Genomic DNA, 14,457 nt, shown 5'->3' on the forward strand with positions numbered 1-14,457 from the left:
GAAGCAAAGCGCCGCCCCTTGCCACCGCGCTCGGGGAGACGGCGACGGCTGCTGGCTTCCTTGCGATGGAAGGGGACGATGCCCTGCCGACAGCGTTAACTCTCTGCCTCAACGTCAGCACGTGCTCGGTCCTCGTCTCACGTGTTGACTTTTGGAGCCGGTGCGAAAGCTGGGGTAAGATTGCGCACATGGCACGGGGTGTTACCTATGTCGTGTGACGAGCGGTCGCGTTCGCTCCTGTTTCACCGACACGGGAATAGGTCGTCTTCGGAGAACATCGAACACGAGTTCACATGCTCCCCCCCCTGGATTTATGTGACACGTCCAATGCAATTGCATGAGCTCATCATTTGATTTATTTGGACCGCAGAAGCATGATTGACCTGTGATTGCATAGAATCGTTAATCATGCAACTGAGGAGGAGCACATCGAGGATCTGATTGACTGATTGATTGCTTGCATGAATACATGCTATCAATGGGACACGCCGGTCTGTCGCGGCGTAAGTCGGAGCTTAAGTCGTGACGTGGTGCAGGGGCATTTTGTGCTACTAACTACACCTTATAATGGCCATTCCTCACGCTTCTCCCCCACACTGCACACACCACACACTCCTTGTCTCACCTTCTTCTTTCTTCTCCTCTTACTCCTCGATCCGGTGTAGTTTCTTGAGTTCCTATCAGTAGAATCGTAGTAGCATTCGCTGTCCTAGCAATGCAGCGAGCTTTTCCTCTCCTCGCCGCTTCTCTCCTGCTGCTGGCCGCGGCCGCCACCTTGCCGGTGGCGCGCGGCCACAATATAACCAAGATCCTGGCGCAGCACCCGGAGTTCTCCACCTTCAACCACTACCTTGCCGTCACGCACCTGGCTAACGAGATCAACCGCCGGCTCACCATCACGGTGCTGGCCGTCGACAACTCAGGCATGGGGGACCTCCTCGCAAAGCACCTGTCGATCCTCACCCTTCGCAACGTCCTCGCCCTCCACATCCTCACCGACTACTACGGCGCCAAGAAGCTCCACCAACTTACCGGTGGCTCCACCATCTCCTCCTCCGTCTTCCAGTCCTCCGGCCATGCACCCGGCACCACCGGCTACATCAACATCACCGATCACCGACGTGGCAAGGTCACGTTCATCACCGAGGACGCCGGTGGCGCTGCGCCCGCCGTCTTCGTCAAGTCCGTGAAGGAGATCCCCTATAACATCTCCATCCTGCAGATAAGCACCATCCTCACCTCCCCCGAGGCGGAGGCCCCCGTGGCGGCGCCCGCACCCGTCAACCTCACCGAGGCCATGAGCCGGAAGGGCTGCAAGGCCTTCGCCGACATGCTCCTTGCCCGCCGCGACGTCCTACAGACCTTTCAGGACAACCTCGACAGCGGGCTCACCGTCTTCTGCCCCGACGACGATGCCGTCACGGCTTTCGCCCCCAAGTACAAGAACCTCACAGCCGAAGGCAAGGCCTCCCTCCTTCTCTTCCACGGCGTGCCCGTGTACTACTCCCCCCAGCTCCTCAAGAGCAACGCCGCCGCCATGAGCACCCTGGCCACCAGCGGCCACAGCAAGAACTTCCACTACAGTGTGAGGACCGATGGCGACTCCATCACGCTCAAGACCCACATCGTAACCGCCACCATCACCTCCACCGTCGTCGACCAGGACCCCGACGCTATCTACGCCGTCGACAAGGTGCTCGAGCCCCGGGAGCTGTTCAAGGTCCCCGAGGTCGTCAAGGCCGACGCCCCCGCACCGGCCCCAGCCGCCCCCGCGCCCAAGAAGGCCAAGCACGCGCACGGAGCCAAGCATGCGTCGCCACCCACCCCGGCCGGCCCGGACGAGGCGCCCGCGGACGCAGACGAGGAGGCGTCGGACAATGCTGCATCCAGTGTCGGCGCCGCCGCCGGGAGGTGGCTCACCACCGCCGCGGCTGCTACTGTAGCGGCAGCAGTCATATCAGTCCTCTAATAAACTAAGGTTCTTGTATTCTTCTTCTTCTTCTTTTTCACCCTCTGTGCTATAAATTATTCTCCTTTTCCGCCCTTTTTCTGCCTTGGTAATTTCATGATTTGAGAGGGGGAATAATTACAAGGGAGAGACTCATATAATCTACTATATATTCTATAGTAGTATTATACTCTCTCTTCCTCTGGTGGGTTTGTCCTGTAGGTTGTGTGTGCTTTTGAATGGTGATGATTACTTTATAATCTGACACTGTTTGGAGATTGGACTTTGGATTCAGTGCAGGGTTTACTCTTTTGACTGCAGAGTCTCACTTGTGTCTTAGATCACAGAACTATATATTCTTCTTGTCCACTATATATAACACTACCATGGTACAATGGAAGCATGCTTAATTGGATCTAGCGAACTAAAAATGAAGGAAGAGTTCATGACAGCTGTGGTCACACTGTGAGGGTGGAGTGGGAGAGACAATGAGAACAAGATTGGTGCACATGGTGTGCCAGCGGAAAGCCAGACACCAGCATTCACTCCTGGTATCATCACTTCAGTGGCACTACAGAGTCTTAGCAGCAGTACAAATGAGTTGACTGTCCAAAGTTGAGGTCCTCTTTCACCATTCTAGGTGTGCAATAAATTGGGGTAGGTTGCTGTGGTGGGTCCTGCACTGACCCCACCATTGAATCAAACACCTAATGATTGATTTGATCATTTGAGCTGGAGGACATTGTTCATCACAATCGTCATATCGTTCCTTCCTAATCCCAAATGACTTCATTATAGGAAGGCAATCAATCACAGAAAGTCATGGTTTCCTTTCCTGATACCACCAACATGGCCAGCTGCAGAGCAGACATGACAAGCTCTCTTTGGAGTAGCTTTCTTGTGTGTATATGTACATACCAACTTAAAGATGATATATACCGGTGCCAAAACAAATGCTTTGGATCAGAAGCACTTTCCACCTAATGACACTCTATTCATCAAGTAATGAAACCAAACTTTGTACAAAGCTCAATTGGTCTAATAAATTATACAGAAATGCATCGTTCATGTTATCTAAGATATGTAAGCATATGACATCACCAAATCACTACTGGATTTACTGAGTCACTATACTTGACTGCAACATGAGAGAGCTCCTATCATGGCAACTGTTCTTCATCAACCAATTTACAAGCATACAACAGTTTTCAGTCGTCCATTGTTAATGGTTTATGCTTTCAGATGTTTCGATAATCTAAGACACACACGATACAGTTTATCCGAAGTTTAATATGTAAATTATTGGTGTATCTTGATCAGTACAATTCACAGCGATTCGCAGTTTCTAGGACTCCAAAGTGGAACAGAAGCAAACAAGTTAATTAGCCTCTCAGTTCTACGAGGAGCCTCTCTGAAGAAGCGAGTGCGGAGGAAGGAATACACAATGATGTTACACCTAGTCAAACAGGCGAAGGCGTCCAGTCCGACACGAGGAAGATCACAAAAACAAACTGTTTGGACAGCCACTAGCTGGTATCAACCTTTTGCCTCTTTGGAGCTTGTTCAGACCCCTCAATGTTGCTCTCTGGTCTTCCTGAGTCTCCAATTACTTGATTAATGGGTGAATGGTCAAAGCGATCCTACAATGAGAACAAGGATCGAAAACCCTGAGCTAGTAGTATTTAAACACGATAAGGTCTTCAAGAGTGGATTATCATCCATCCAACTATATTTCTGCCAGCAACACTAGCCCTTGCAACTCTAATGTTAGGTCCAACCATCTTAAGTAGTTGCTCGGTAGGTCCATGTCCAACTATAGTGATAGAATCCCAATTTAACGAAGCATACCTTGACAATGTTTTCAATAATTGTCAACGAGATCAATTAATTAATGAGCATTGCATCTAGGAAAAGTAGGAAAAGAAGAAACTCATGATGTTGAATAACAGAATATATTCAGTAGAAGTTCCATTAGAAACATGTAAACCTACAATGGATTTATTCAGTAGCATTGTCTAGCATGAAAACTTAGATGAAAGGCATGTATCAGCATGGATTCAACATGTTCAATGATCATGTTATCTGGTTCGGTTGCTATGCCAAGGATAATGCACAAACAAAATATTTATACCTTTGCACTGGACATATTAGTGGTGGTAGTCCTTCTGCTTGCACGTCTACCAAGATTAATCTGCACAGAGATGCTGGCTTGAGACATATCCACTCCTGCGCTGGCCATAGCTTGTGATACTGTGGTCAATAGCCTACATGCATACAATCCATATGGAACTCATTCCACAATCACCAATAAGACATAATTTTCGGACAAGCATGACAAGATGTTCTGAAGAAAAATCTAGTAGTTTAATGAAGCCTGACCCTTGGGTATAGACACTAGAAATACTGATCGTGCCCTCATCAATTGTTAGCTCTTCTTGTTCATTCAACATATCATTGCTCACGGTGCAGTCGGCCATGCACGATGAACTTTGCCACTCAGATTGAGTCTGGGATACTAAATTATCTGAGTCTGAAATCACCCTCTCCTGAGGCTGCATAAAGCCGGAGCCCCTTCCAACAGTAGCATAATAGTTTGACTGCATGGGAACAAGCACCGTACCAGGACTCATATCAGCTTCTGCTAAATTATGTGCATTTGAGAGAGAAGTTGGTGCCCTGGGGATGCTATTATCAACAAACTTTCCAGCAAACAAAAGGCCAGATTGAGGACCATTTTTCGTAAGGTTAGGAGGGTCAGCTATACCATCTCTAGGGCCTTGATTGCTACTCTGGTGCAAGCCAAGAGAAAACATTAGTCAAATCTAAAAACTTCTATTGGGCTACTATTATAATGTCTTTAACAGTTTGTTAATCTTCTCCAAATGCACACTAGGAAGTGCTCCATAGTCGAAAATACACACACAAACATTTACATGTATAGAGAGAGAGAGTAGTAGAAACATCATGCGAACAATTTTAACCCAGGGAATGAAAATTTCAATCCAGGGGATGATTTACCCTTTCATACATCCTAGAGAAACCAGGTATATCATTTCTAACCTCAAAAAATCACAAGAACACATAAGGACCTTAAAGTTGTAAAAAGAACGATACTAAAATTAAAAAACTGATAATTTAGGCTATCATTGGTGGAGCACACTGTTCAGTTCAGTTTTGCTAAATTTCCAAATCAAACTGCACTTGGTCAATTTTCCAGAATCTGAAACTGAAATAAGCAAAATAACAAGAACAATCAGATCAAACTGGGCTTAAGATGTCCATTTCAGTTTGAATTTTAATTCAATTTTTAAATTATAAGATATATTGAAGATAAAAAGCAGTATTAAGTAAGTTGACTCGAAAGTCAATAGACCCGAAAGCTTTTCAGTAATTTATGATTGATTCACAAATCAGTATTCATTTCTTGTATGTACATGGAGGTTATATCTTCATTTTCTTTTCATATTTGTGTATCAGGTGAACTCTCAAATAAAATAGTCGTCATTTTTCCATAGATGTACACTCTCTTCCATTGATGTATGCTCTCTTCTCACATACAAGGAACTTCACATATTACTCATAAATGGAGTGAGATCAACCAGTTTGCAGGTATAATTAATAAGTACGTAAAATAATATATAAATACAAGAAGACGAGGTCCATAGGAATTCCAACAAAACATATAAATACAAGAAGAATAAATTGCAATATGTGGACTGTAAGTGAACTATTTCTTCCACTAATGAAATGAAGAAAAAGAAAGCAATGTTTCCTCCTTGCAAGTATATTAGTCAAATTTGTTGGCCTTCAGATATTTATGGACCGTCAGCATGTTCAAACATTGTTCTTTAGAACATTTAATAAATCAATGAACACAAAGATAGCCGGAAATGTGATTTCATGCAAAAAGCATATATATACACATTTGTTTTCATTCCAAATTTGCGAAAGAAAAATGGTAGAAGATTACCCATGGCATCAATTTTTCATTTTCCTGATTCCAACCTGGGAATGATTCATACTTTTGTACCTTCTCTTGTAAAAATTTAATGTACTCAATAACCTGCACAGGGACCAGATCTTATGAAGTGCAATTCCAAACAACTTAACCTCAAAGAAAAAAAAAATCAGAATATGCAACTACCTCCAAAAGGAATGATGCTTTATCCCTCTTCTGATCACTATGTGGTATGAGGTCTCTAAGTATCTGAAATCTGTACATAAGGAGTATTCACTTTTAGTGCATAATATTATAGTTGCATAGAATCATAACTGGAATAGATTGAATGTAATAGCATAAGGTTTAGTACTAAGAAAACTTGTTGTTACATTTTGATTTTTCTAGTATTCCAAAAATTAGGCAATAAAATTCAATTTTAATTTAAAACAAAAACTTTAGACGTAACTACGAAAGCCCCGACAAATGTGAAAAAGTAAATGAAGCAACAAAACTTGTGGCAGTTTCTGCTGTAATCTTAAAATATCAATATAGTCTTGGACACTGAAATCAATTATCCATGTCAAATCCTGTTGGATGAAAATATCCACCTTATCATGCCTTCATGGATAGCCATGCAAATACCATATAAGTTCTCACTTCTCACCAAAATATTGCATATTTGACATCTCATGCCAGCATATAGGTGGGCACAGATGAAGGTTCCTTGTTAGGGATAGCATATTACCCCAAGTCAGTCTGCAAAAGCATACAGAGGAGGGACTAACATGATTGTCGTAACACCATATTAAATTTATCATATAACTAAGAGAAATATTTTGATATCACTAATAACAGGACTCGATATTGCAATGTAGGTAAAGTATCTTTTAGTGGAATATTTATGTTAGTTTTAAGATAGTTAGCTACAAGCATAATCAAATTGTCATTACTGATATCAAAATCAGATTGTTCTTGGCACATCCAGAATCCTAGCAATGACATGTTGAGAAACTTTCACTATACTATTTATAGACATTAGACTATACCAAGTTTCCTAATAGAAACAATATTGGTAAAGAAACCGTAGTGGTCCTTCAAAATTCTAATCCGACAGTTACTATAGAATTATGATTCTGGCTATCCAATCACACGTACAAAAGACAAGAAGATATGATAGGAATATGGGTTAAAATTGACTAATGACTAACCTGTCATTGATTTTGCACCTCCGACGCTGCTCAGTTGCAGAATGTTTTGACCTCGGCGTAGTTGGCGTACCTGGCTTCTGCTCACCACTCTTCCCATCCACGTTTACCGTGAGTTCCACTGGAGAAACCCAAAGGGGAAAACAAAAAGAGAGTTATTTGGCATAGACAACCCATTTTCTAGTTCAAAGGTACCTCTTTTTTTGGGGTTCAGCAAAATATTTCTCCTTTTAAAGTAAAATAGGTTTCAAAAGAGAAGTAAATCCACACTCGATCAAAACACAACACCAACAAGCTCATCATATTTCAGGTTTCGGTCAAGTAATTGGAAGAAGATATACTAAGTTAGAGGGAACTCATAGCAATTCTTGTTCTGGGCAACAAACTTTCAGAAAAGAAGACGTCAAAAAGTAATTTTTCTTAACTATTCGGAATTCGTAAAGCAAGCGCTTCCGTAAAACAAACACAACGAAAAGTAGAGAAAAAGACGATCATTATCTTTCCGCAAGACAACCTCTTCGAGACGATCTCTGAGTCCTCCCCATCTCATCCTCCTCGCCGCTCGATCTCGAGACCGACTCCATCGGTCGCTTCCTGCTCCTCCAAGGCTCACCAGCTCCGGAAGGGAACCCTCAGATACAGAAGGGACGAGGAGGTCGACAGAAACCCTAATCCAAGCGTTCCTCTCCCCGAAGTTCTAAAACTTCCCGTGGCAGGGAAAATAGGCTAATTGTCACAGAACCCCTCGTAAAGGCACGTTATGACAAATCCATCCCTCATTCTGTAGCTTCCTTAATTGACACTGTTAACCCCTCAATCTTTTCTAAATTTACACGAATATCCTCCTCTCTCTGTCTCTCCCTCTGTTTACGTCATTCTCGGCTACGAGTCGTCTTCTTCTCATGCTTTCTACTTCCCCCTCCCCGGGCTTATCACCGGCGTTCCGGACTCGATGATACCATGCTACATGAATTATCTACAGCCACGGGCTTCACCTGCATTGCTGAATGCTCCTCCTTCGAAGAAGTCTCGTGGCTTGTGAAGCCCTGATTCTGTGTTTACTTGGAAGTGTTCGTTCGGATTCATCGGCACTGCCGTATGCAGAAGTGTTGCTGCTGTCTCTCGTTTCAGCATCTTCTATTGTTTCCATATAAGATCAAATCAGGAAGACAAGTTCAAGTACAGATGGACAAACAGAGAACTATCCCATGATGAGGTTACAGAAACTCTGTAGGTTGAGATGCAGTAGGCCTCTTCCGCCCCTCTGCAAAGACTGCAGGAGGCTATCATGAGGTCAAAGCTTTCACTGTCCTTGAACTGGTTGTATTCCCGGATTCACTCGTGTCTAAAGTTGATTCTTGAGTTCTGATTGGCTCAATGAATTGTATCACAGTAGCATTGCTGCAAACTAGTGAATCTGATTTGCTCATTTAATTCCTGGGATTATTATGGTTTATTGTGTCTGTGTTTGGGGATACGAATAGCTAACTTGAAGAGATCATAGCTTTTCCTGCATGAAGAACAGTTGGAATTCTAGACCTCACAATGCAAGGCCATCTTGCTGTCTCAGAATGAAACATGTTGTGTCTTGGATAATACAATGTTTTTGCTGAAGATGGTATATAGAACATCAATCTAGAAATCCCATGTTAACTATATAGATGCATTAGACATCAGATATGCAGAATACAAACTGTTCCTCTCTTGTTATATCCTAAACAAGTATAGATAACAGAGATAAAATAGACTCAAAACGCTCTGCTTTAGTTGTGCTTTGGGGGGTGGTTTTTCGGCGCCCGGTAATCGGAACTGAAAGATACAAAGCCAGCAAAATGAACCCTGGAATGGCGAATCTGATGTCTCACCTCACTCCCTACACTCGAACGCCCATCTTGTCCATGCTCATGTTCTTTGATCCAGTGTTTGGCACCTGTGTTCACTGTGCTTCTGACTTCCTCCACCATCTTCCTTCCTCTGAGCCATTTCTGGCTGGTGGCACCAAGTTCCTGGTGACAATGTCAACTCTTAGAAGTTTCAGTAAGATGAATGTTGAGAGGCTTATGCAAATAGTACACTACCTCGTTCCTCTTGTGTTCTTGCGCATAATTGCACCCGTAGACTGCCATGTCTGCAGCGAAGGAATTGGATGTTGCAAGAATTAGAATGGAAGGAATTAGAATGGAAGGACATAGAGAGAAGTATCTACCGCTTTTGGCAATGACAGTGAAGTCCTCCAGAGCAATCAAAGAGAGCAAGAACACTATGACAGTTGTTGTGGACATTGAGCACTCCATGACTTTCCTCTGACCTTCAGAATGTTTGTCATGCAGCAGAAAGGAAGGAGGAGCAAGAATTCAAAGGTCAGGCTCTATAAGCTGATGGCGCATAGCTGGGATTCCAACATCTCCTCTCTTCCTATATTAATTGCTCCTTGCAATCTATTTTAAATTGGCCTCATAACTTCTTCTGATTGGCCTTCTCTAGACTGGTGTACTTGGAAGGACTCAAACCTTGTCCTTGTGATAGAAAAATAAGAAAAGTAAAGAAGAAAGTGTTGGAATCCTTTGTATTGAGTATGATAGAAGATATGGGAGTTTGAGTCTGTCTTCCGCCATGCATGCAACGAGGTGGGCAATTAAATTGTGGTTGCAGGGGTTGCCAACCAGTCAAAACTGAGGGCTTTGGTGTGCTATTTTATAGCAGGATAGGACTCGAGTTCCAACATGAGCACAAATTATGAGATGATGGTCAAAGTCTTGTTTCTTACTGTTTGTGCTGCTAATCTCCATGAAGTTCTTCAATTAGAAAGGTGATCTTAGTTTATGCACTTTGATGATTCTCAAAGTGCCTCACACAGTGAAGGTGCCCAAAACTTGAAGAGTTGTTATTTCAAGGAGAGAATTAAGCGTATGATAATCCACAGTTTGGCCAAGGGATTGCAGCAGTCATGATGGCAAGATCATGAAATCGAGAGCCGGAGGAACATGGGCTCCTAGGAACTGATCACAGGGTTCATCATTAGTGAGCTATAAAGAAAGAGGAGGAGGAGGAGGAGGTGCAGGTGGTCCTTTGGGGGGGTGGCTTGAGAACACGAGGTTGTGCCACCCAAACTTCATGTCAACTGGTGGGACGGCTTTTGAGGCGCGGCCATGGGAGTTGCTGCCACCTGCTGTCCCTCGGCTGGTCATATGGGCTCTTCTCAAAGCTCTCCATGATAGTAAGCTTCCACACCTGCAGCTGCAGTACATCACAGGACCAGATTAAATTTGTCTTCTGCAATGCAAATGTTGGAGAAAAGCTGGAAGCTTTCTGTAAGCATTACAGGATTTCACCCTCTGTAATGTTCTCTACAGACTCACAGTTGAGATTTGGAAAAGCTTTGGAACATTGGAAAGAGAGAGGAGTGACAGATCAGAAAGGTTCGCTCTTCTGTCTGTCTCTCCCATCTAACAGGGCATACGGACCCTTTTTAGCGCAACCCCCCCAAACCGCGTCTCCTCCAATGAGATGCCGCCACGTCCGAGACGTTCTTAATTTAAGAGTGGGGCCCGCACGTTGTAAGGAACAAACGCCAGCCATGTTCATTCGCATAGCTGAGGTTGTGTAAGGGTCGCCTTCGAGGTCTGTTGACCACGGTTTGACCAGCCATGCAAAGTAGCACCGCTCGGCAACTCCACACGTTTCGGACGAGTAATCGACGACGCTCACAAACTCCGACACGCACAGCCATTCCATGCCAAGCGTTTACAGAGATGCAATCCCACGGCGTCCTCCTCCCCCTCCGCGGCCCCTCGTCGTCCCTCTCCCTCTCGCGCCACCTCCGTCGCCAGCTCACCCTCACTTCTTTTCACTCGTCCAAAGCCTCGACCAGACCCCGCAGCCTCCTCCTCCCCGTCGCCTCCGCCGCCTTCACCGTGTCCGACGGCGAGCTCGAGACCCGCGGCTTCCGCGTCCGGCGGAGCTCGGACGGCCTCGACGTGGCCGCCCTCAACGACGTGTTCGCCCGGGTGGGGTTCCCCCGGCGGGACCCTGACCGGCTCCGCCGCGCTCTCGGCCACGCCGGCGGCGCGGTGGTGTGGGTGGAGGAGTCCAAGAGGGGCGGTGGGCCAGGGAAGCCGGTGGCGTTCGCGCGGGCGACAGGGGACGGGGTGTTCAACGCGGTGGTGTGGGATGTGGTGGTGGAGCCGTCGCTGCAGGGGATGGGGCTTGGCCGGGCGGTGATGGAGCGTCTCGTGGCCGACCTCCGACGCAGTGGCGTTTCCAACATCGCCCTCTACGCCGAGCCCCGCGTGGTGGGCTTCTACCGCCCCCTCGGCTTCGCCGCCGACCCCGACGGCATCAAGGGGATGGTCTACTCCCGCAGGAACCAGAAGAAGAGATAGATAGATTGTGATGACAGTAATAGTAACGACAATAATCATAATATCATGTGGAAGATCGAATGCACTTTTCATTCCTCACTGCTATTTGATATTGTCAATGAATTGATAGATTCAATTGCTGGTGTAAAGAGATATGACTATAGGCAAAGATGTACATATTTTTATGGTAATTTAATTGTAGTAATAGCAGTGTTTTCTCAACAAATAGAAATGGCATTAATAGTTCATATATCACTGCAGTTTTACAATTACAATAATAGATACTTTTTTATCTCAAAAAAATCATAATAATAATTTAATTATTATCATGATTATTCAAGTGTAATAATAATAGACACTTTCACTGCAAGAGAACCATCTAATAGTTAAGCTATTATTATGATTATTCAACTACATAGTAATTAATATATTTTTATCCTAAAAATAATCCTGTCTCGTCTCATTTACAATAACCATTGCTATTAGATAGATATAGTGTGGAGTAATACTTTACTTATAGCACGGGGAGATCCAACGTGTTAGATTTGCATATTTAGATGTGTCAACATTCTGTCCTCGCATTCATCTCAATGTCCTCTCCGAGACAAGTCAACAGAGAAAAGATCACAAAGAAGAAGGAAAACCCTAATGACATGGAGCAGAACTTGATGCGGGTCTTGCTACGAAGGTAGGCATGTCATCTCCAGCCATCACTACAAGAATTCTTGGCTCCATATCCGAAGGCACAGCCGTGGCTTTCTCATGCAGGGTTGACAACTCTGAGTTCTCACCACTGGAGGACTTGCTAGTAGAGTACAGCAGTATGGCAAGAGCAATCGCAATGAGGATCCCCATTGCACCGAGACCTCCGAAGAGATAAGGAATTGGAGTACGCCACAAGTTTGCAGGCTTCATGTTTCCTCTCTTTCTTCTCCGCCTTCTTTCCTTACCAGTGTGCTTAAGCTTTGTTGCAGGGGAAAACCTGAGACGCGGGTGTGTTTATAGATCAGAAAGAAGTGATGGTGGTGGTAGATATAGTGGAGACTCCGTAGGATTTGGAAGCTTTCACTGTGTGTTCCCCCAACTTGCTAGGCTTGTAAATTGGCATTGTGTGCTCTAAAAGAATGCAAACTTGCAATCTAACTCAATCTTTATAAATCTTCTAAATGGCCTTCCTTGATTAATTCTGTCTTTAAATTCATTGGAAAGTGAGAACCTCATTCTTTTTCCAGTCACAATGAAAGCAAACTCAATGATTTGGTGAAGAGAACTTTGTTTCTCTGCAATCAGTTGAAGTCATATTCTCAGGATATTCTTGCACTACAGCACAGCATCATGAAAGCTATCTCTATGACTACTGCTACCCTCAAGTGAGGGTAGTGTGTGCACTATTTAGCTATCATTGCCTCGAGGAAAAGCTTGCAGATGAAGGTTCCATGTCCACATGGTGACCACATAACACATTACATATCTAGTGATTGCTTTGTCAAAGATTTAGAGCTGATTCCTCTGATGGAATGAGGAACTTAAAAGTGAGAGAATGTCAGCACTGTCACTCACTTTCTGCACCTCAATTTGATGGTTCAGAAAGAGAACAATGTTTGACAAAAGAGATAGACAGGAAACATTCCCTATTCAATGAAACAGAACAGAGATCAAATCCCCATGATTGTTTCCTTATCAAATATCTTCTCCAGAGAAGAGAAAAAACATTCATTAATCCTGTGCCTGGTCTTGGAAACACACATGCCACTCTTATCATCTATCATTTTTGTGATCAATGTGGCTAATATCCACATTATAATCATCATATATTGCATCTGGTTTGATCAATGTAGCATTACAGATGAAACAATGCAAAACTGCACTGAAGGCATGTTCAGTAAGGTCTTTTTAATACCTAAATTAATAAAGAACTCAAAAGATTATGTATATTCTGAAGAGTTCAGTGACCAGTGTCTAGGTTATCAATAGAGAGTTTTTAATTTTTGTACATTTTTGGTCTTGATTGGTTCTCTATAGTTTGATTGTATGTCACATCTAGAATTTTGATTGATTATAAGTCTAATCAATCACAATGGCATTTCCGAGCTTTATTTTTCGCACTGAGGTTGATGAGATATAGGCTCCTGCTTCATCTTCAGCAAACAAGATTGGATTCTGCTCATGAGCTTGTGTGCTTATCTTTTTAGATCTTTTTAGGTGTATACTATTGAGAGGAATGTTATTGAGTTGGGAGTTGCATGGTTGGTATTTTATTGGTGGCTGTTGTATTTACAGTTGATGAGGTTTTAAGCCCTTGATTTGCATGTTGAACTTACCAGGATTGCTGGAGATGTAAGATTATGGTTGAAATCATTTTCTAATGCACGATTTAATCCTATTCCACTTTTCGTGTCGTCTCAAAATTTAATCCTATTCCACTTTTCGTTGTTGTTTGTGTTGGTATGTACCGGATAAGGTCACTCCGATACTTAAGTTAGTACGATGTTCAATGTAAGAGTAAAAAAAATCTTAAAATTTTAAACCTTTACGACACAGTGGGTTTGGGGACTATATGTTGAGTCTCAATTGATTAAAATATCAAATATGAAAATTAAAATTAGGATTTTTCATCCGAATTGAATCAGATTTTGAAACCTACTTTTATATCCAACCCCTTAGAAAATCCGATTAAAGAGTATTCGAATCTAGAGGAGCAATGCAAATGGAATGGGATCTTGTACCATGTTAGATTCACTGCCCAAACAATTAAACTTCAATGAATCATAGAATGCAGCTGAGTCATAGAGTATTAGAATAAGGATCTGTACATTCATCTTATTGGCAGATTCATCTCATTACAGTCATAGAGTATGTAAGGATTAACAGCATTACATAAATACTCAAGTCATTGATTTTTCAGAATTCCGACTGATAACAGCATGATAGTTCAACCTTTAGAAACAAAGCCTGAAACAAACTAGGCGTAATTCTCAAGGAAAGAAATAATGCAATCCATAA

At 43.5% G+C, this 14,457-nt stretch overlaps 3 protein-coding genes and 1 long non-coding RNA gene across 6 annotated transcripts; 2 read left to right on the forward strand and 2 right to left on the reverse strand.

The window, feature by feature from the left end:
• The first annotated feature begins 584 nt into the window (after positions 1 to 584).
• Positions 585 to 2,210, forward strand: LOC135631961 (fasciclin-like arabinogalactan protein 2). Its single transcript, XM_065140145.1, has one exon. The coding sequence runs from the start codon at positions 716 to 718 to the stop codon at positions 1,967 to 1,969; it is 1,254 nt and encodes a 417-aa protein (XP_064996217.1). The 5' UTR covers positions 585 to 715; the 3' UTR covers positions 1,970 to 2,210.
• Positions 2,211 to 3,082: 872 nt separating this feature from the next.
• Positions 3,083 to 7,820, reverse strand: LOC135631962 (transcription factor BIM2-like). Of its 3 annotated transcripts, none has more exons than XM_065140150.1 (7): positions 7,608 to 7,818; positions 7,097 to 7,214; positions 6,093 to 6,162; positions 5,919 to 6,011; positions 4,328 to 4,737; positions 4,080 to 4,212; positions 3,083 to 3,588 (listed from the first exon to the last, which is right to left on the reverse strand). In XM_065140150.1, exons 1-7 carry the CDS (start codon positions 7,675 to 7,677, stop codon positions 3,475 to 3,477), a joined length of 1,008 nt encoding a protein of 335 aa, XP_064996222.1. In that variant the 5' UTR covers positions 7,678 to 7,818; the 3' UTR covers positions 3,083 to 3,474. The 3 variants fall into 3 exon arrangements, with proteins under 3 accessions (XP_064996222.1, XP_064996224.1, XP_064996223.1); XM_065140152.1 differs by having other exon boundaries at positions 4,328 to 4,545; positions 7,608 to 7,816; XM_065140151.1 differs by lacking the exon at positions 3,083 to 3,588 and adding an exon at positions 3,595 to 3,796 and having other exon boundaries at positions 7,608 to 7,820.
• An 867-nt stretch (positions 7,821 to 8,687) lies between these two features.
• LOC103972778 (uncharacterized) lies at positions 8,688 to 9,961 on the reverse strand. Its single transcript, XR_010494560.1, has 3 exons — positions 9,300 to 9,961; positions 9,172 to 9,221; positions 8,688 to 9,099 (listed from the first exon to the last, which is right to left on the reverse strand). It is a non-coding gene; the product is annotated as an uncharacterized LOC103972778 (long non-coding RNA).
• Positions 9,962 to 10,802: 841 nt separating this feature from the next.
• On the forward strand, positions 10,803 to 11,590 carry LOC135631963 (serotonin N-acetyltransferase 2, chloroplastic-like). The gene has a single exon (XM_065140153.1). The coding sequence runs from the start codon at positions 10,846 to 10,848 to the stop codon at positions 11,473 to 11,475; it is 630 nt and encodes a 209-aa protein (XP_064996225.1). The 5' UTR covers positions 10,803 to 10,845; the 3' UTR covers positions 11,476 to 11,590.
• Positions 11,591 to 14,457: the final 2,867 nt, after the last annotated feature.

This window comes from Musa acuminata, chromosome BXJ3-2, assembly GCF_036884655.1.
Source record: "Musa acuminata AAA Group cultivar baxijiao chromosome BXJ3-2, Cavendish_Baxijiao_AAA, whole genome shotgun sequence".
In the NCBI taxonomy this organism is placed as follows: domain Eukaryota; kingdom Viridiplantae; phylum Streptophyta; class Magnoliopsida; order Zingiberales; family Musaceae; genus Musa; species Musa acuminata.